The sequence below is a fragment of the Hirundo rustica genome, chromosome Z (assembly GCF_015227805.2).
Source record: "Hirundo rustica isolate bHirRus1 chromosome Z, bHirRus1.pri.v3, whole genome shotgun sequence".
Lineage (NCBI taxonomy): Eukaryota > Metazoa > Chordata > Aves > Passeriformes > Hirundinidae > Hirundo > Hirundo rustica.
This window is the reverse complement of record NC_053488.1, coordinates 12,738,144-12,758,592: the sequence shown is the minus strand read 5'-3', so window position 1 is coordinate 12,758,592 and position 20,449 is coordinate 12,738,144. Positions and strand designations below refer to the sequence as shown.

Sequence of the window (20,449 nt, the reverse complement as noted above, 5' to 3'; positions counted from 1 at the left end):
TACAGGCACCTCTAGTATTTGTTTTATTTCCAAGTTTATATATATATATATACACACAGAAAATGCCCCATCAGCTTGGAAACTGAGTTAGTGTATCACTGGTTAAATTCTGCTTCTGTTGCATGTGGGTGTGCACAAAAAATCTACTGGGGGAGTTGGCTTCAGATTTTTCAAATGCAATTAAAAGCAGCTTGTTTCTCATAAGGAAAGCAAAAAGTCCTGTGTGAAAAAAAGTTTCTTCTTTCTTTATTTTGATTTATGACACCCTGAATCACAAATAAGTTTCTCATACTTACTTCTACGAGTTCAGAGTATACAACAATCAAAGGATTTAACTAAAATCACTATTTTGTGTTCCTAATTAAAAAAAAAAAAACCCTAGTGAGAAGCCATCAAAATTAATAGCTCTTACAGAATTTAAGTACTTTCAAGTTTGTTATAGATGTCAACTTCTGTTTCTTCTGTTTTTAAAAAACAGTTTAGGACTAGCACTTACATTTGCGGATTTTGTTTTTCCCATAAAACAAAAACTGATTAAGACCATGCAACACCATGTTAAAGAAAAGGCATTATACTGCACTCAGCTAACAGTTCTTGCATTCTTTGTGTACTGTAGATTTCTAGACCATCCTCCCGCAGGAAATATTTTTTTCCCTACCTAAATTGCATGTGCAGATGTTTTAAGAAGTCATCTGACTGTATTAGAAGTAACACAGTAGCCAGCTTAGAATACTTAGAAACACACGGCTGGAAGATGCCATTGTGTCAAGCCTACATCCTATTACACATTTTATTACCTAGTAATTACGTATGAAAGTTAGGACAAGAAGCCAGTGATTGTTATCTCAGACTGAACAACTTAAATAAGAACTCCAAACAAATATAGGTAAGGGATAAAATAACATGCCACTCCCATGGAAAAGCAGGACTTTTTTCCTAGAAAATAAGATCTTTTCACTATTTTGAATTTTGCTTATTAGAATTATTTAGTTTAGAATAATTTAAGATTAAAGTGTTAATCTTATTAAAAAAAGCCGAAGTCTAAAATGAAATGGCTGTAAGAATACATAAATTAGGTCAGCTATGAAACCAGTCATTAATCAATATAGTAAAGTATGTCTGATAGGGATGGTGGGAATTCTAATTAAACACTGTTTAACAGGTTTGAGTGTCTGTGCTGTTATTTGCCTCAGAGATAATCCTCAAAACAGAATATTTTAAACCTTAGTCAATCTACTCAATGCTATGAGTCAGATTTTCAAAGCTCTCAATTCCATCATCCATTCCCACAACTCTACATTGATTACGCACACAAATGCTTGTGTGCCTGTGCACGTAGCAGGATATAAAAACCCAATGTGTTTTCTTTTGTAGCAATGCCACACAAAAATCATTTTTGCTGTGATACAGTTCATTGCTCCCTCAGGAACACTTGCAAAAACTTCCTATACAGCAATACTACCAGTGTGTTTGTTGAAATCCATAATGAAATCTTATTTTTTTTTTTCATTATCCTGAACCATTTCAACAGTCTAGCCTGTTATATGGCTGTTCAAATACATACACCCATGCAAACAAAGGGGGAGTGAAAACAGAGTGGAAACAAGCAGCTAGGTTTAGGTTGTTTAAACTATACCAAAAAAACTACTTTGAGAGAGAAATCAAAAAAGTGGCTTTGAAAACACACAGGATGTTGCCCATAACACCACACAGTTACTTACTCTTAACTGATTTTTCACTCAGCGTAGCAGGAAAATCAAGCTTACATAAAATGGACAATGCTTTTTCAGTACAAGGCAGTCTTGATCTTTACTTACAAGGCTTGCTGCAAAATTTAACCAAGAATGTATACTTACTGTATATAAATTTCCCTGTGTTGAACAGGAAGTTGGACATAAGTACCCAATAAACAACCATGGCTCCAACAAGTGATACCATAGAAAATAAGAGGCTTGACCATTGGCCAAAGGATCCAAAGTAATACTTGCACACATCTGGGAATTCCCAGTTTGAGGTATCTGTTAAAGCTGAAAAAGATAAAAACCCAAAAATATACCTAAACAAAATGTTACATTAGAGTCAGTAGCACTATTCATGACAAAATGTGGGGCTTTTTTAGAATATTCTGACACACATTCATAGTGCTTTCAAGGACTAAGAAAATTGCCAGTAACTTTAAAATATGGCACGCATTAAGTGTTCGACTGAAGAAGATGCTTTTATTGTGACCATATTACTACTTTTGAGTAGTTTCAGAAGCACTGAAACAAGACATGGCAAAAATGCCATCATGCATTTGCAGCGAAAGCCTTTTGCAGGGGTTATGGCAAAGTAGGCCAGACCATGAACTGTTCCTCAACAGTGCCCTGAAACGAGTTCAGTCACAAACTGACAAAGGTCTTAATGGCCTTTATTTGAGCAAGTGAGAGGTTAGTTTATGCATGAAAGCACCAACCAAAGAAGAGCCTCAGGATGAGTTTTGAACAATAAAAGTACATTCTAATTAGAGCCACTGTCAATGACTCTTTCAGCTGCTGACTGTACTTAGAGTGCTTTCAACACAGAACACGGATAAATATTAGGGTAATACAAGCATACAACACAAGGGGATGCAGGTACAGCCCACGCTGTTCCGCTGTGCAAGTTGGTCAGAAGTGCAGAGGACTGGACAGTACTTATGGAGAAAAGATGCCTCTAACACCCCAAGTCCCCAAAAACTTAGTAAGTGAACATCTGAAACCCTGCTTGTTAAGAATTTGTATCTGGCTATAATACTTAGGTCCCAAGAAACTAAAGGAATGCCTGATAACGGAAGACAGTAATTTAGCATACAGAGCTTAGACAAAGACTACAAAAATAGAGAGATATTCAAAGAACAGCTTTTATTTGCAGGTCAGGTCTAACATATAGTAAAGACACATAGAATGCAATACATATTAGTATTTCACACTTAAAGTATTTGCATGACAAAGCTTTGGATTTCTTACGTATCATTTGCCGTGATTTCAAAACTCTGTAACAGCAATAAAGAGTCAAAATGCCCATCACTAAGATGAGAATAATTCCAGAAGTGAAGCCTGCCTGTTGAGAGGGAGAAATATAGTTTATTTAAGAATATACCGCAAAAAAAAAAAAAAGAGAAAGCCACACTGACAAAAACATTTTCATATGCACAGATTTTTCATAGTTACCTGTTTTATTCCCCAAGGGATACTTAATATGGATGTACCCATCATGGTATTCCATATCATAAATCTAGGAAGAAAAATCCAGTGAATATTTTAAGAACCATTCTTGCTTCATTTCAAGTTAACAACAGTTACGTTGTTAATATAGAACATTCAATATTAATGCATTTTGTGGCTACTATGTGGCAAGGTGTTTAACATACATTGTCACTAGACTGGAGTTTTTACCATAGCCATCTGTGCAACTGTCAACTTTAAAAGCAGTTCCTAATGGACTGTACACATAGATTTCATCAGGAGCTGGGAGTACATGATCAGGAGCAATCTAAGGAAAGGATAAAAAATAAAACTTATTAGTAACATCAATATTGTCCCGAATACAGCAAGTCAACTACTGTAAGTCACAAAATGTTTCCAGGACATTAAAAAAAAAATTAAAATAAAGAAAGGAAAGAAAAGCTTGTACTATGCTAATTCTCTTCCTGGGGGGGAAAAGCCCAACAAACAGTTAAGAAGATTTCTAGCTAGCTAGCTAGAAAAATACATTTTTCTTCCGCAAAACGTGTGTAAACACACTGTGAATGCATCATGCAAGCTCAACAGTTCAATCACTGCAGCTGACCACTACTTTAATCTTATAGATGGGAGAAATCTGGGCAGCCTGTATCAGTTGTAAGATTCATGCTGTTTGTATACTTTCTTTTAATGGCGAAGGCATTGCACAGGAAGTAACAGCTTGTGATAAAACCTTTCTAAGGCACTCAGCTATTAGACACTTGATTCAAAGCAAGCTACAGAATGATTCTCCCCCAACCTTTATTTCTGCTGCTTATGTAAATCTAGGCAGTGTAAGACCCAACATGCCAGAGGCCACCCAGTTAATGAGGCCCTGTCTTTGCCTTACCAATGCCCTGTCTGCCGGAGATGTGAGCCTGCTATAGTAATGAATCCGCTTATTCATTGCTGAAGCTTCGTCAGTGACTCTTTGCATGTCATCATTCACACTAACTATGTTTGTGGGCTCCACATGAAATGGTCTAAAGGAGAGGGGGAAAAAAAAGGAAAACTTTTAAAACCATGGAACACCAGATCTAATATACAACTCAGAGAGCAACTCAGCAATACTCAGGATGGTTTTGTCATTCATTGACATAAAGCAAATGCAAAAATATCAATAAATGCCAGTTTATATCATCCACATTAAAATGGCCTCCAGCCCAGATTCTGTGGAGCGACTTAACATCAGACCTAACACCCAGCTGTTAGTTTTCAACAATGAATCACACAGGGAAATACATGTTAATAAGCTTGGGCAAGCTTATTAGTGCTTAAAACTGCTGTTGCCAGAACTAGTGATGAGGAACAGAGGTAGAAACAGAAAACATGAGAATACAGAAGCAGAAAGCAGAGAAAGAGGAATGAGTGGTGGCAGTGAGGACCACTTATGAAAAAATTCAGAACTACTACTATCTATATGGAATTGTGCTTAGTGAGGAAGGAACCAAGCCCAAATAAGTCCATGCGCTCATACCATTTTTAAGTCAAGGCAATGGGGAATGGACTCCTTTTCCTCTACTCCACCTGAGCTTGACCATAGGCACAGTCATGGCTGCCCAAGGAGAAAGTGGGAACACCACATGCCCCTCAGTTTCTCTGCATATACACAATTACAGAGCAAGCACAGCAAAAGCTGTTCCTAAAGTTACAACACAATGCAAATACTGCTTCATGCAAGGAACACTATCAGACAAATGTTTCTGAAACATAATATTGCTGAATTTTTTTTTCTAACTCAAGAATAATTTACTTCCATACAAGCATATTATGCTCTTGATTAAGAACAACATTGACTCCTAGCAGAGAGGCTAATTTCTCAAGTGAGACAGAGGACACTGGTGTCCTCTAAGCCTTAATACACCAAAATTTTTTTTTCCTTTCAGCAGTGCTTTTAATTTTTAAAACTACAACAGCTTTCTGATCTTCCTCTTCCAGGCTCATGTTTAAATCACTCAGAAACCCATAGAAGCAAGAGATCACAAGAAGTTTCCAACTACTAAGAACAGAAACTAGGTCAAAAGTAAAGCCATGCCATTTATTCTGTAATATGAACAAAGTCTATTTGAATTTACAGTTTTCAATACCCATTTCTGCTTCAGACTACAAAGGAATTTGGACAACCCCTCCAACCCCAGCTCTCAATAACATCCATAAAAACGTTCCCATTCTTTTTCCCAATGAATCATTTACGCATTTGTACTATGACACCTCCTTTTATCTGTAAGGAAGATAAGGAATACATTCTGAAGTTCTTTGCTATCTTTGGAAGAGAGGAAGGTATGTTCCTATTCCTTTGTGCTTAAGGGGAGACAGTAGGTGGGAGTATCTATGAAAGTAAGAAAACCTGACTCACAAAAGGGGAAAATAGAGAATACAAACTTCCATCTCCACAAATGCATTTCTTCTTCTATCTTAAACTTAATTAATTCTTACATATTCCTTCATCATGGAAAAAAATGGCTTAGATTTCCTAAGTTGTTTCCTAGTTACTGAAATGAACAGTTTTAAAGTTTTAAAACTTTCTCAATTGACTCTTCTTCCTGTGATTATGACATGATGGGCAAAACGTTTTATGTGTGTGCTTTTGTGGTGCTGGTATAAACAATTTGAAGCAGTAGCTTTACTATCGAAAACACAGGCACACCGGGCTAACTAACTCCACATGTAGGTGTGTACAAAAATACTCGTGGACTGTCAGTTCCAAAGGACTTTACTTGTTTTAGCTAAAAATGTATTAGGTTGAGCAAATCATTGGACACAGTTAAAAAACATTTCATTAGAAGACCTGTAAAATAAAGTAGCCATGAAAATAGGAAAAGTAACTTGTCTAAACGCTGCCCCACCTCCAGTCATCTCTCTGCTGTTTTCTTTTTGGATCGCTGACATGCACTATATTTAGAACACTTAAAAGTATGTATTTTGCTAATTATACAGCAGCTGCATAGTGCGAAGACCTTCCTCTCTTTCCTCCAGTTAATATTTTTAATACATGCCCATAAATTTCCACTGCAACTGTGGAAAGGTTACAGTGAGACGAAGTCCACATTTTGCTTCAAAGTGAGTAGATTTGTGACAAAGATTTCTCTCAAAATGGTGGTCAACAACTGCTAGCACGCATGTCAAAGAAAATTCTTCCAGAGCGTAAGACAGTCAGAGATTATTTTTTAACGCAATGCAGATGAAAGCCAAGGATGATTTTAAAGTAACAGAAAACACGCATACCACATCCCATTTTGTGGGGAGAGCAGAGTTGTCAATAACCAAACAAATATAAAGAAAATAAACTATGTGTAGCAAAACCCCAGTTGTTGGTAAGAAATTGTTTAAAGAAAGACATTTCATTTTCTTCAGTGTTATGAACAGAGTCTGGATTAAACAAGCAACTTATGGTCTAGCACAAAACAAAAGGGTATGATGCAGAATCTAATCTATGGGTGAGGAAAAGAAAATAAAATTAAACAATCCCTGGGAAACTCTATATACCTATTGCTTCTGCTTCCTGACTAGAGGAGTGCATATGTTTATTGTTGCCAATACTTGGGCTACTTCCCTTCTTGATTCCTGCTATTGTGCATCTGTTGAGAATGAAAATTATGTAAAGCAGCAGTTAATTTTATTAATTCAAGGGTACTACTGTCCCACTAGCCTTGCTGAGCAAGTGACTGCTAAAATATATTGACCATCCATCAATTTTATGTTATTTGCAGATCTCTTTGAAAACATCAGTCTGACTAGGGAGCTGTGTGAGCAGGCTGAGAGGCCTGCTACCTACCCTGATCTCCACTAGAAGAGGGGAGCATTCTGTTTAGGATCAAGGTCAAGGCATTGCTCTCATCAATACCCAGATCAAAGACTGGTTGTAGGCTACTCAAACTCTCATGCTCAAATGGGAGTCTGAGAAGCTCTCTCAGGGTCTCAAAGAAGTTCTCAAAGACTGATATTTTTGAAGCCCAAAGCAGGTAGGATATAATCTGGGATATATTCTGAAAAACTCTGCTTAGGGGCCTTATGCCTATCAGGCAAGCACTCTGTACATGCAAGCATTAGCAGCTACAACACATTCCTATAAAAAATCTAATTTATACAGGCAATTATATCACATCTCTCATGTAGCAAAATTATTATTAAAAGAATGTTGGACAACGTGACCTCGAGGAAGGGGACACATTACATGACTGTGTTTATGATGTGAAACAATACAGACAATTTCCATGCACTGAGATGAACTATAACATCCTGTGAATTTCATCCACACTGAAAGACAATTACAATTACTATTTCAGCAGCTAGCCTGAAAAACAACGCTGTTTTACCAAGGCAAACACACCAGTAAAACAGAAGTGTTTTCCACACAACCATGAGAATGGACAATCTGCAGGACCTCATGCAGGATGTCCACATCTTCCATACATTACACCTGGCAAGTGTATTTCAGAAACCATCCCCAGAAAACCTGCAGCTACACTCATCTCTTCTTGCTCACACAAAGGGACAGATAGTTAATAATAATTCCACAGAGCTGGTCCAGGAAAAGAAAGAAGAGTGCTTCATGTTTTGAACTTCAGTGGCAATTTTGCAAGCAAAGAAAATGAAAAGGGATGCTCATGATTAACATTGTTCCCTTGTGATAAGTAAAGTTCAAGTGTTGGATTTGGAGGGCTAGAGGGAACAGCATAATAAGAACACTGGTCAACTATGTAAAATTTCGCATAAGGGTGCTACATTCATCTTGTAGGGCAATGAAGGAGTAAGACTGACACATATCTCAAGAACTTTCAGGCTTAATAATACTGTTTTTCAAGTACCTTTCCTGAAGTATTTGTAAACATCAAACAACTGGTTCTTGAGATTTGATCAAAAACGTGGTAAGCATTGAGTTATTACAGTATAATAGAGTTTTACATAGCACTATGTCTTTTAGCTTTACATGACAGTATTAATGACTTTAGACAAGCTTTTAACTTTTAAACAAATACGAAAAACATTTACAGGATGCCTTACAATTTCTTTCCTGCAAACAGATCACAAGGAGCCACTTTAGCTTGCTGCACAGATTTCTTTGACATCCCATATCAATAACTTACTTTTTAGGGATGTGAGAGGATTGTTACACAGAAATAATGCTAGGAAATTCCTACAGCTTTATTGTCGTACTGAGTTAACAAATGATTATAGGAATGCTGTAAGTGGTACAAGATGGACTAAGGAGTAGAACTGATTCACCGTATTGAAAATTAAGGAAAGGAGAAGTAATAAGAATCTGTGGTTATTTCATAACTGACAACCACCTATCTGGATAGGAACACCACGCACTCAAACAGGCCCTCCAGGGAACTGGCCGTGGCACCAAGCCTGTCAAGAGCTCAAGAAGCATTTGGACAACAGTCTCAGGTACGTGATCTGATTCTTGGGGTTGTCCTGTGAAAGGCCAGGAGTTGTTTATGAGGATCCTTGTGGGCCTCTTTGAACTCAGGATCCTTTATGATTATAGATATCAGTGCACATCTCTTAGGGAAATCTATATCAAAGAACTCCAAAAGTGACTTGGTTTTTACTTTCTAAGCTGTTTAATTTCTATTCTGAATTTACTGAAGCATTGAAGAGTGTGCTTAGAGTTATTCTGTAAGATCTTCATTCTCTTGGCAATACACTTTACCTAAATTTTTCTGCATTGGTATCACCATTTAGTAGTTACAGCACGATTACACAAATTTCTTAAAATGTTGGATACAGAACTAAAATAACCTTTTGAAGCATAATGTCTTTGCTTGCACATTTTAACAAATTAGCAATCACAAGCTTTACCACACCACACTTCAATCACTACTCCTCTCCTTTGTCAAAAACAAAAGCTATTTTACTTGTCACTTACCAAGTGACCAAGAAATATGAAGGTTCTAAATTAAGGTCATGATTCTCTCCAATTAATAAGAAGAAATATTATGAATTCACAAAAATGTTGTCAACAGAGAAAAACAGGGAAAGCAAGCAATGGTGTAAAATGATCACATTGGTATAGAGTAATAAAGACATAATGAATGCAGAAAGGATAGATTTGCACAGGTTGCCAACCACTGCCTACCTCCTCCTAAGTTAAAAGAACTTTGAAAATAAAGGGAATCAACCACTTTTGCATTAAATAGACTTCACTGACTGCCATCTACAGACACTGTTTAATTTACAGCTGTTTAATTTCACTTACTGATGCCTCCTACACCCTGGGAACCTGTGGGACTTCAAAAAGAATAGGAAAAAAAGGCAGAAGGCTTGATCTCCCTTTAGCAGGAGGCATTGTCAAGTTTTTTCACATGCAAAAGAACCAGCACAAAACATCAACTGCTTCTTTGAAGGTTCAAGTGTTCCCGACCAACAACTGCAATGAGCAGATTTAAATGCTGACAATGAACAGATTTAAAGTGAAATTGAAGAAGACAAGAAAGACCCTCTTTTCCATACAACAATCACCAATATGCCACTGCAGGAATAATATTTTCGTTTTTAAATGGAGCTACAAAACGGGAAAAACACATTGAATAGGTGAAGAGAGAAGAACAATAACATCCTCTTTAAAAGGATTAAAAGTCTCTTTATATTCCCCCCAAATTAGCAAAACAATACTAGACAAAATTATTTACAACTCTAAAAAACAATTAGCTTATTGTTCTTATGTAAACACTGAAAAGCATTCCTTTCAAAAATCCCAGATCCTCCAAGCTGTTAAGAAAACCAAATAACTATGCAAATGCCTCAAATCTCAAACAACCCAAACAAAAGTACAGAACAGCACTAAGACAGACAAACAGCAATTACTGCAAATCACACACAACACTCAAAGACCTATCTCAGTCAAAGCAAAGTTACCAAGCACTCACTCGGGGTCCAGTTTCTTAATACCAAGTTAAAAAACAGGAGCAAAGAGCAAAACCACACTGCATTGTACTACTGCATTTTCACTGTTTGATACTCTTATGCATAACAATCTTCTTTTCCCAGGAGCTGCTATTCCCTGAAGGTTTAATGAAGAAGACCTTCAAACTGTCCACTGCTCTGACCACGACTGACACAGACCCAAATGGCCTCTTCTTCCTTATTTCTTCTTTCAAAGTGTGGGGACTGCCTGTTCCAGCACAGAAGTGGAGCTCAAACTTGTTTGCCCCCTCTATTATTTCCAGGCCTTTCTGCTATCTCAGGCCTCATGCCCTTCATCCTTGTGCCTCTGCATACCTGTAAGGCAAAAAGGCTAGGCCGTGGAAAATGGGAGAATGAACACAAGAGAGGAATAATAAGGACATTTAGGCAGATCTGCAGAACTGGAGGCCACGAATGTGGGCATACAATCCAAGTACACACTTCTGCTTTCAGGAAGGGAACCAAATGCCACAGGCTATGACCTTTCATAAAGTTGAGTCTCCAGACTTGAGAAATCACAGGGAAGAAAACCCAAATATGGAAACAATAACCAGCCTCATGTAGAGAAATGAGTCTTAACATTGAGGTGTTTCAAAAAAACTCCCTTATTGCTACTGTATAACCATAGCACCTGAAACCCACTGCTCCACCAACAGAATACATACTTCTTCCCAAACAAGTTGCTCCTGAAAGTCATTCATGCAAATTAGCAGTCTCCTTATGACAGGAAGGGATCTGATACTCCACAAAAATAGATTTCATTTACATTCATTCTCAGTTGCCCTTTCCACCTGAAAGTACTCTACCGTTGTGTAAATGCTACTTATACTTTATAAGTACTTTATAAAAATAATTCTGTATACTTTTACACCTATACTCCCTTTGTTCCCCCGGATTCACTCAGACCCTTATCCTCCTTCCTTTACTTGCAGAGAAGAGCATGTACGTAGGCTCTTCCAGCTTTCCAAACCTGGAAACTGATAGCATCAAAGCACTATCATCAAGAACCCTTCCTTTGCTGAAGCGGCCTCTAACAACAGGATTTTGTATGCAACAGTGCCATCTTCAGTTCCTTCAGGAAAACCGCTTTACTGAAATGGATGTAAAGAGGGAAAAAACGAGCCATAGATCGGTCCAAGAGGTGCTACAATGCTATTCCTTTATCTAAAAATGCAAAGCTGATGCCTTCAGCTAGTATTAGAAGGGCAGATCTAACTCTGATCTCAGTTTTGGTTCCATGACCAGCTCACAAAAATCTTAACTGCAGCACAGGAAGTCTCCCATTCCAAACTGCTTTGTGGAGATGTTAAACTCTTCAGAAAACATGTAAAATAACAACTTAGCTAGAGGTGTTATTTTTGACGGCACAGTAATAAGGCTAGACTGATGAATTTTTCATATTTGCTCAGTCTCAGAAAGCACTACACTGTTTTTCTTAAATGGCAGTAAAGGCCACTCAGCTCACTTAGTACTAGCAAATAAATGAGCTTAATTTTATACAGCATCACCTGCAGAATGCATACAGCACCATCCACACATACTGACAGCCATTTATCCACAACATCGGGCAAACTTTCTTGCATTGTCTCAACATTTCAGTTAGTTGTTCTAAATAAAAAAAAAAAAAAATCATGCTGCACTACACACACACGATGTTCCGTGTTTGAAGAGCACTTTAAAAACCTCATGATGAGTTCTTAATGGAGAACTGTCTCTGAAATGATGGCAATATAAAAACCGTATCCTTATAAACAAAACATAATAAGAACATCTGTTCACCCAGCGCTTGGAAATAAAATATATCATATAGTGACATAGTAGGAGGAACTGTTTGTAGAGATCCTGGCTTACAAATTTTAATCTTATGTCTTTAAAGGAGTCTGTTGTCAAAAAGAAAGGTTAAATAACTCTGCCTCACAGTAATTCTGTAGGTTCGTCTTTCCTCATACCTTTTGCACTTATAGTCTTCTGGATTAAACTGTATATTCATGATTCCATAGTTGCTTTCATCACCTCCCACTGGAACCAAGATAGGTTTGGTATCCTCTTCCATATTTGATGACTATGTCTCCTTTTAGATTCTGTCAGTGAGTACTCTAGCCTGAAAAAAAAGGAAAAAAATAAATGAGTCCTCTGCAGTTAAGCAAAACTATGTCCCTGCTATAAATTTAAGACTGGTAGAGTCCCAGAGTTTCAGAAGTTCCTGGGGTGAAAACCACCAGTAAATAACTTCAACACGTCACTTGAGAATTCTCATGCCATAATGCGAACACCACGAGGCATGTATGGTGGGGACAGTAGTTTTTTAAAACACACTATCCGGCCCTTAATCTCTTTTTGCACCAGAACAAGGCAGTATGAATTAAATATACTTTTCTAAAGGAGCTGTATTTCTAATGTGTAATGGTACTGTTGAGAACAACCTATCAGTTATAAGAGCCTACTATTTCACTAAATTACTTCAAACTTTGCAGCAGACACATATGCAGTCTATTCTAGTTCCAGTATATTTCCCATAACAAGGATCAGATTATTGCAGTCCACTGTGTCCAGGTCTTCTGAATAAAAGGTAATAAATGGTTTAATAATGCATTAATAATAACTATTATATGCATTTAGACCACTCCTAGCCAAAGAGTGGGGAGTAGATAGCTTTTAAACTAATGGATTCCTACTGAGATTGAATTACAAGCCTCATATGGGACTTGCTGTGGTCTTGTGTGCAGCTGAACAAACATAATGGTGCATCAGCTCTCATCCCTGCTGTCCTGGGGTGACTTTATGACGCTTGTATCCCCAACTGTCTGCTCTGTTTATGCTGGATATTAAGCTCTGCACCTTTCAGACTGGTTCCGAGAGCGAAGGGGAAAAGGAAGCGCGCAGTTTGTTTGCAGACACTGCACTTGCTCCCCCGCAGCCTCTCTCACGGACTGTGCTGTCTGCAGCACGGACAGCAGCAGAGAGCTCTCCTTGGCTTTTAGTCAGTTTGCAGCCAGCTGAGGCAGAGAAGTTCCCCGGACTGTGGCTTTTCTTTATTTTGGAACTGATGGGCCCTGCTCCGGACTGAAAACCCAGAACACCGGGAGCTCAGAGCCGTGGCCCACGGGGGCTGGGACGCGGCATCTTCCAGCACCGCAGGGACTGACAAGGGACTGACCTAGAGGAGCTACACCCACAACGAGGAGTCTCAGATTTTGCCATCTCTTCAGAACAGCGAGCGGATTTATTGTTTAATATTATTCATTTTTTATACTTGTGAATACTTTGCTTGTTAAATAAACAGTCCTTTTCCACTTTTCTCAAAAGAAATATTTTCCTGAACCAGTATGGGGAGGGGCTGCTTCAATCTGCTTTCTAGAGGGACCCTTTTGGAAGTTTCCTCCCGAATTTGCCATAACCAGGACACCTGCTATCTCCTGAAGAATTCCTCAGGCAGACCTCCTTCAAACAAAAAATGTCAGAAGCTAGGACACTTTCAAACAACAATGGTAAAAGTTACTGTTCTTTCACCATTGCAGAATGCTTTAAAATGTTAGACAGGCTGATTGAAAGACAGATGACAACCAGAGCTGGCTCAAGACAAAGAAGGGTAGTGATGGAGGTTTGAAACCTGGAAGCAATGATAAGATAAAAAGAATAAGGTGTGTATCATCCTTCTACATCCTCACAGAAATACATCATAAAGGCCCAGTCTCAGAAATCTCAGCGACCCAAGTTAAGCACCGACACAGTTCTATCCCTTCTTAGAAATCCTCTCCCACTAGCTTATCCTGCTAATACCTCTGGCAAAAAAAAACCCAAACCAAAACAAAGAATCTGAATGAGAGGATGAAAAATGACAGTTACCAGTTTTCAACCACATTTACTCCCCCTGGTTGAAAAAACTACTGAAGGAGGCACGGGAAAACATTGATGGACAACGTGACAGGAACTGCAGAAGCGCTAAGATTGGCTCAACCTGCCAAGGAAGTGCTTTTTAGAAGACAGACACAGATAATGGTCTCTGCTCACAAAGGGAGGGGATCACTCAAGGACCCAGTTTATGGAAAGTGTACGGAAAGTTCAAGTCCTGCTTTGACAGCTGAATGGCATTTATGTGATCTCATACTGAAGTGGACAAGGAAGCCTGATAGAGATGGAAATTAACCTTTTTTTCTTTTGACCAGTGTTGAGTTTGGGGCTTGTTATCCGTATTGCTTGCATGCACGCTTGCTTTGCCCCTGCAAGGGAGAGGGGATCGCGCCACAGAAGCCATTTCATCTTAGAGTGCTGACAGATTCCTCCTAGTTTCAATATCCATGACGAGATTTGAACAGTTACTAAGTTTCAAGGCCTGATTTTGAGTTTAAAGGCATAATGGTATCTTGGTCACTTTAGCTCTTTGAGAGGATACCATATGCAAGTTGTAATAATCAAGGCAATCTTAAGACACTTATTTTCACTTGCTGATGGCATACTTTCTCCTGCACTTAATTTTTGCTGTTATACTCCCTCTACCTTTTTCAGACCCTTTCCAAGGGATCCTCTTACCACCCTTAACTTACTGCTTTCTCTCTTTTGCCACTCCAGCCTTCTATAAAACATCAGTTTTGATTCTTTAACCTAAAGTCCTTCTCTGTAATACGCCATCTGACTCTTTGTCCCCAGCCAAACATGCTCTTGTCCTTCTCAGCTCCTCTGGTGATGCTTACTGAATAGATCTCCACTTCTCATGTTCTTTCTATTTTCTGTCTCTCCTATACCCTGTCAAAATTGCTTTCCTAAGACACCTTTACTAAGCACTACTTACAAAGAGGTATCTTAGCTCACACCAGTATTTTACGCTTTTCCATGTGACACGCTGTTTCTCTCCAAAGTCTGTTTACAGATCCCCTTTTGCACACTTCTTTTCTACTGCCTCCTCTTATTTTTCCACAGCTCTAGGCTTTCTGCTTTCTCCCTACTGATGACCTTCCATTTAAAATTTACCCTGGTGCACATCAGCTCCTTGCAACAGCTAAATACCTCTGAAACAAATAACAGGCCCCAGAGATTTCATACACTGCTTGCAACAGACATCCACGCAGTTCTCTGCCACTCCCATTAAAACCTGCTATTACCTTCCTTTAGTCTTTTCCACTTTTTCTCGACTGAACATCCTGTATTCATTTTATGGAAAGACAAACTTAGGTGTCAAACATGATCTCCCTCGCTTGTTCTGCATTTGCATCTCTCTTAAGAATTTAAATCATACTTCAGATCCAGCCATAAAAATGCAGATGAAAATGTTAATTCCAAATGCCTGAATTGAAAATTGAAATAAATTCAAATCCCAGTCAGTGGTTTTAGCCAGAATCATCCATAACATCACAGTATAGATATCCCTTCCTTCCACAGGCCATGGTTTGTGAGACATTAAGCAGACATCAAATGCACATCGCTTCCTTAAAACCTGTTAATACTTGTGCTTTATGAGTCAATCTGATAAACGCTGACAACAGTGATCACTAGTTTTTTTCTGCAGTACTGCCGTAAAGAAAGAACCCATATTTTATAGTATTCCATGAAGAAAAATAATCCAAGATATATCACACAGTAAGTCTGCCTTGACAGGATGATTTGAGGCTGGTGGAGCTTGCGCTCACTGACTTTTTAGGGTCACTTAGAAGCTGGGTCTGCAAAGACAGCTTATTTTGTAAGTACTTATTGATGATAACAATTAAGTGTATGATCAGCAAGCTTATGACCAGCAAACTGGCTACTCTATAAACAGATGCAGCTATGACACATTTAAAGGCTGGAGCTGGAGCCTTACAGTTTAAAGGAAACTGTAAGCAGAAAAGCAAAATGAAGAAGAATTAACCAGGTTAATTTCTCTTTTATCTACCATCTATGTCTTTTGACTGGACTGCATTCACAATAAACATTTTTAATACAAGGAATGGAGTGAGTTATGCTTTGTGAACTTATTGACTGTTTCCACTACAACAATCTCTTCCCAACTGTAACCTTGATAATGTATTAGTTAGCTACAGATTCTTCTTATACTGTTGATCTGTGTTCATCTCACTCAGGACATTTCTTTCAAAAACCTGTGATGGGACATGGAATTTTGTTTATATTGTCTAAAAGCTTATAATCAGGACTGGGATGCCAAATACAAAGAATTCACACCAAAAACCCAAAGTTGCTTGACAAACTTCATTCTGCTTGTACATTTTATGATATACCATGGTTACAGCTTCCATGAGACCACTCTTGCATGCAGACAATTACTACGGTTCTCTGGAAATAAAAGTATGGCTGTTTAGAAATGAAGGCTGTTGGACAGATACCCTACTCATTTGCTGTCAAACTGGATTTTCCTGCAAGCGGAAAAGAGGTCGTTTTAGCTGCAGTGTATCTAGAGCTGGAGATACAAATCCATGGTAATTTGTTTTTAGCAGAGTTAAAAGCTGTGCTGTACATTCTCAGTCCTCCCCTCTCCTGTTAGTCATGGTACAGCTATTTGTTTTCTTTCCTGTCTTCATAATGCGCAGGACTGGGCAAAATATCTAAAGTAGATCTAGCTAACAGTATAGGTCTGAAGGGGGAGATAATTGTTTTGGTGCTGGTTTGGGGCTGTCTGAGTTGTACAACCAGCAGTTTCACTGCCCAGTTGAAGACACCAGTATGGTCTGCAGAAGAAAGAAGGCAACACTAGAACCACAGCCTGAGGGACCATCGATCTCTCAGAGCATGTCACCTCTTTTCTTCCCCTGCTGCTTGAAGTCTGCTTCACGCAACACTGGACAATACAAAAGAGCACCTGTGATGTGCACTAGAGAATGATATTAAATATTTTGAAAGCAATCAAGATGCTCTCAAACTGAGCTTTCAAAATTTGTGCTTTCTTTTCCTGCGTTTCAATCCTTGTCCTTAGAATAAGGATAATGCCAGTACTTGCCTTAGCTCATGGACATGCTGAGACACAATTTTTCACAAAACTTACTTATTTGTAGTAAGCACTGCAAAAAACTTCCAAGAGGAACAGTAACGATTTGTAGAGCAGCAGGTAAAGCAGATCACTCACAACTGAATACTGTAACTTTGCTGCTCTAACAAAACATTCCCTATGTCTCAAGCCAGACAATGAGAACTATCTGGTTTGATAAAAACAGAAAGTACTTCTAATTGATATCGTCATTCATACATACCAAGATGACAAAGATTATCTAAGTAATTTTCATTTTCATTGAACTTTGCTAAGTTTAATACTCCAACATTTGAAGAATTCAATTTAACAACCTCTGTTCTTCTAAACATGTTTGTCTGTTTATCCTCACACAGATACTAGGATTGTAGTACATTTGGTAGCCAATAGACATTTTCTCAACATATTGCACCCAATATTCCCCTCTAAAAGTCCTTTTAGTCTGCCTGGATCTTCTGCCATTTGCCTTCTATTGTTCTCTTTTTCCCCTTGCAGGGTCCTGCTTTCTGCCTTCCTCTACTACAAGCATCGTATCTCTCTGCTCTTAATTTCTACTAATACAGCTGTGATGAAGCTTAGTATGACCTGTTGCCCTATTTGTAATTCTCCTACAAACAGCTGAAGCACTACATCAGAAAGGCAGCAAAAGGAAGCAAGTGGATCAGGATTTAATAATCCAGGTTTTCTGTTGCTGGTCATAAACTGTGAAGCAACACCTAAGTCTATGCAAGTTATTTTTCCCCAGTCTCGTTTTGGGCTACACTCCACATGATTTTCGGATGGTAATCTTAACAGGACTGGACCTTTTTTAATCCTCACTGGCTCAGCCCTAAGAGCTCCTGATTCCATTGTCTTCATGCTCTCTCACCTGGTTTCAAAGCCTAAAAAGCGTGAAGGAGTGAAGACAAGAATATGGTAGATTTAGAAATCTCATTGTAGCCTGTGATCCAATAATGTTGGCACTGGTTAGCAAAACCCTATTAGTTGGCTTCCACTGTGAATTTAACAATGGCAGTTTATGGCTCAGTTACACATGTGTGTGACAAAGTTTTAAAATGAGAAATCCACATTGACAGATCATTCAGTTACAGCCCAGGCCACACCAGAGCAAGCAAACAGGTTTACCCAATGCCAGAACAAAACTGTGTTCAGTTAGTCAATCATCCCAACCATCCCATAAGCATGGACTGTGCTTAGCTGATATTTATTAGTGAACCTCCCACAGTGGGCCAGAAGAGAAAGGCTGAGAGGATCACTACCCCCACAGTCTCCACCATGCCATCATGCTTGTACAAACTTAGCAGCTGGAACACTGACAACTATTTGTACTTCATTTCTTATTTAAAGTCACTACTAAAAACCACCTCACACTCATGGTTTAAATGCCAGAATCTGCTAATCAAAGTATTTAATTCAAACAAGGATTTTTTTTTTTTTTTTTTTTTTTTTTTAATGCCACTTGGAGTAATTTGGTCTTCCCTTAAATTCTGAGCAGGATGAATACAGTTCAAGGCCTAACACTCAAGTAAGCTGCAGGCTGTGCACATATGAGAAATAAGCACAGTCTACATTGAAAGACAAGAACCTCAGCACAGGACAGCAGAGTTCCTGGAGTGAATCCTCTGTCAGAAGGGACCAAAAGATGCTATACCGGTCATGAAAGTGGCAGCATACATTAAGAGCTCCTTAAAACAGGGACGGCATGCCGCCTCTTGTGGCACCTTAGCTTGTCGGTACTGTCCTACAGCTGCATTGGTTAAAGGCAATTAAAACTGTATAAGCAACGTAAGTTAGCAACTTTCTGAGGAAAAAAACTTTTGAATATACAAGCTGAACTTCTCCTGAGCTTTCTTGTAGCTCTGACTGAACGAAAAGGTACACGATCAATACCAAATGATACATCTAAGTAAAATTAAAAAGAAATGGCATCATCAACCGGATTTGTCTTCAATGGATAAAGCTTGTATAATTTATATAATTGTGGGCAGTGTAGATAAATACTTACAGATACGAAACACTATCACCTTACGCTTTCATTTTAAACACGATTTTTAACTTAAGGAGTCCTCCCTCCAGGCCCGTGAAACCCGATGCAAACATTTCCCCGCTTCACGGACCGTCCACGCTGTTCCCGTACCTCCGCCCCGCTCTGACGGTCCGCCCGCGCCCCCGCGAACACGGCGTGCCCGCTCAGCGCCCGCAGCCGGTCAGCGCCGGCGGCTCCGGCACGGCCCCTGCGCCCCGCAGGTCGCGCCCCCGAGGCGGGCGGGAGCGGGGGGAACGCGGAGGGGAACGCGCCGCCTCGCCGCGCTCCACAGCCGCCCCGCTCCCCGAGACCCCCGCGGCCGCTCCCGCCGAGCAGCCCCGCCCGGGCGCCGCCGCCGCCCCGCCTGACGCGGCTCCTCTACCTGCGGCTCGGCCCCGGCGGCGCCGCGCTCCCGCCGCGGCCACAGGAAGCACGGCGGCGGCTCCGGGCGTGCCGGGCCGCGTAGTTCCCGGGGCGGCTGCGCCGAGGAAGCCGCCCGGGCGCTGCGGAGTGCAGGACTACGATTCCCAGGAAGCGACTGGGAGGTGTACCCGGCCTGCCAGGCGAGGGCCTCGCCCTGCGGACAAGCGTGAGCCGAGCGCCGGGAAGAAAACACTTGCACTTGTTGGTGCTGGTTGATGATGATGATAATACAAGTAATAATAGTAATAATAATAACAATAATAATAACAACAACAATAATAATAATAATAATAATAATAATAACAATAATAATAATAATAGTAGAAATTCCTTTTGCTTTGCAAAAAGGAATTGTTTGTATGCTTTTGCGGTCAGTATGATGATAAAATGCATACATGACGCTTGCCAAAACAAACCGTGCTAGTCTTCACGTGCCTGTCTACGATCGTGGCCCTCCTGACCTGCTCGGTCTTGCTGAGCAGAGCACACTAAGCAGACTAAACAACAGGGACAATGTGCCAGGCAATATGTTTTAGAAGTTCACTATTTTCAGACCTCGGTTGTTTTGCTTGTTTTAATTTGTTACTACTCAAATCAAGCTGAGATAACCCTTTTCATAGCTGAAAACATGGATAATATCAGAATCTTAGGGTATTTATAGCTCATGCTTGGAAAAACTGCTGAGTTGCAAGGAAGACAGAAGAGAGAGCTTCCCCATGTGACAATATTACGAAAAAGACTACGCACAAATCACCCCCTGTACTTCCTATTCAAGTAAAGCCCTGAACAGAATGTGCGGCTAGCAGCAGGATTGCAGGACTGTTCTGCAAGAAAACTGCTGCTTTCAATTTTCAATTCAACTTCAGACTGCTGACGGAAATGAGGCAGAAGACT

At 39.6% G+C, this 20,449-nt stretch overlaps 1 protein-coding gene across 4 annotated transcripts in view; it reads right to left on the bottom strand.

Annotated features, from left to right (window-relative positions):
* SLC38A9 (solute carrier family 38 member 9) overlaps nt 1–19,566 on the bottom strand; it is a 47,258-nt gene extending 27,692 nt beyond the window's left edge. The window contains exons 1-7 of one of the 4 annotated variants that reach the window (XM_040090951.1): nt 19,515–19,566; nt 12,104–12,255; nt 4,093–4,225; nt 3,392–3,513; nt 3,192–3,255; nt 2,988–3,081; nt 1,857–2,027 (exon numbers count right to left, since the gene is read on the bottom strand). In XM_040090951.1, coding sequence (XP_039946885.1) covers nt 1,857–2,027; nt 2,988–3,081; nt 3,192–3,255; nt 3,392–3,513; nt 4,093–4,225; nt 12,104–12,207 — 688 coding nt within the window. In that variant the 5' untranslated portion in view covers nt 12,208–12,255; nt 19,515–19,566. Of the gene's footprint in view, nt 1–1,856; nt 2,028–2,987; nt 3,082–3,191; nt 3,256–3,391; nt 3,515–4,092; nt 4,226–12,103; nt 12,256–19,111; nt 19,217–19,243; nt 19,318–19,514 lie in introns of those variants that run through there. The other 3 variants (XM_040090952.1, XM_040090953.2, XM_040090954.2) reach the window with 3 other exon arrangements.
* Nucleotides 19,567–20,449: the final 883 nt, after the last annotated feature.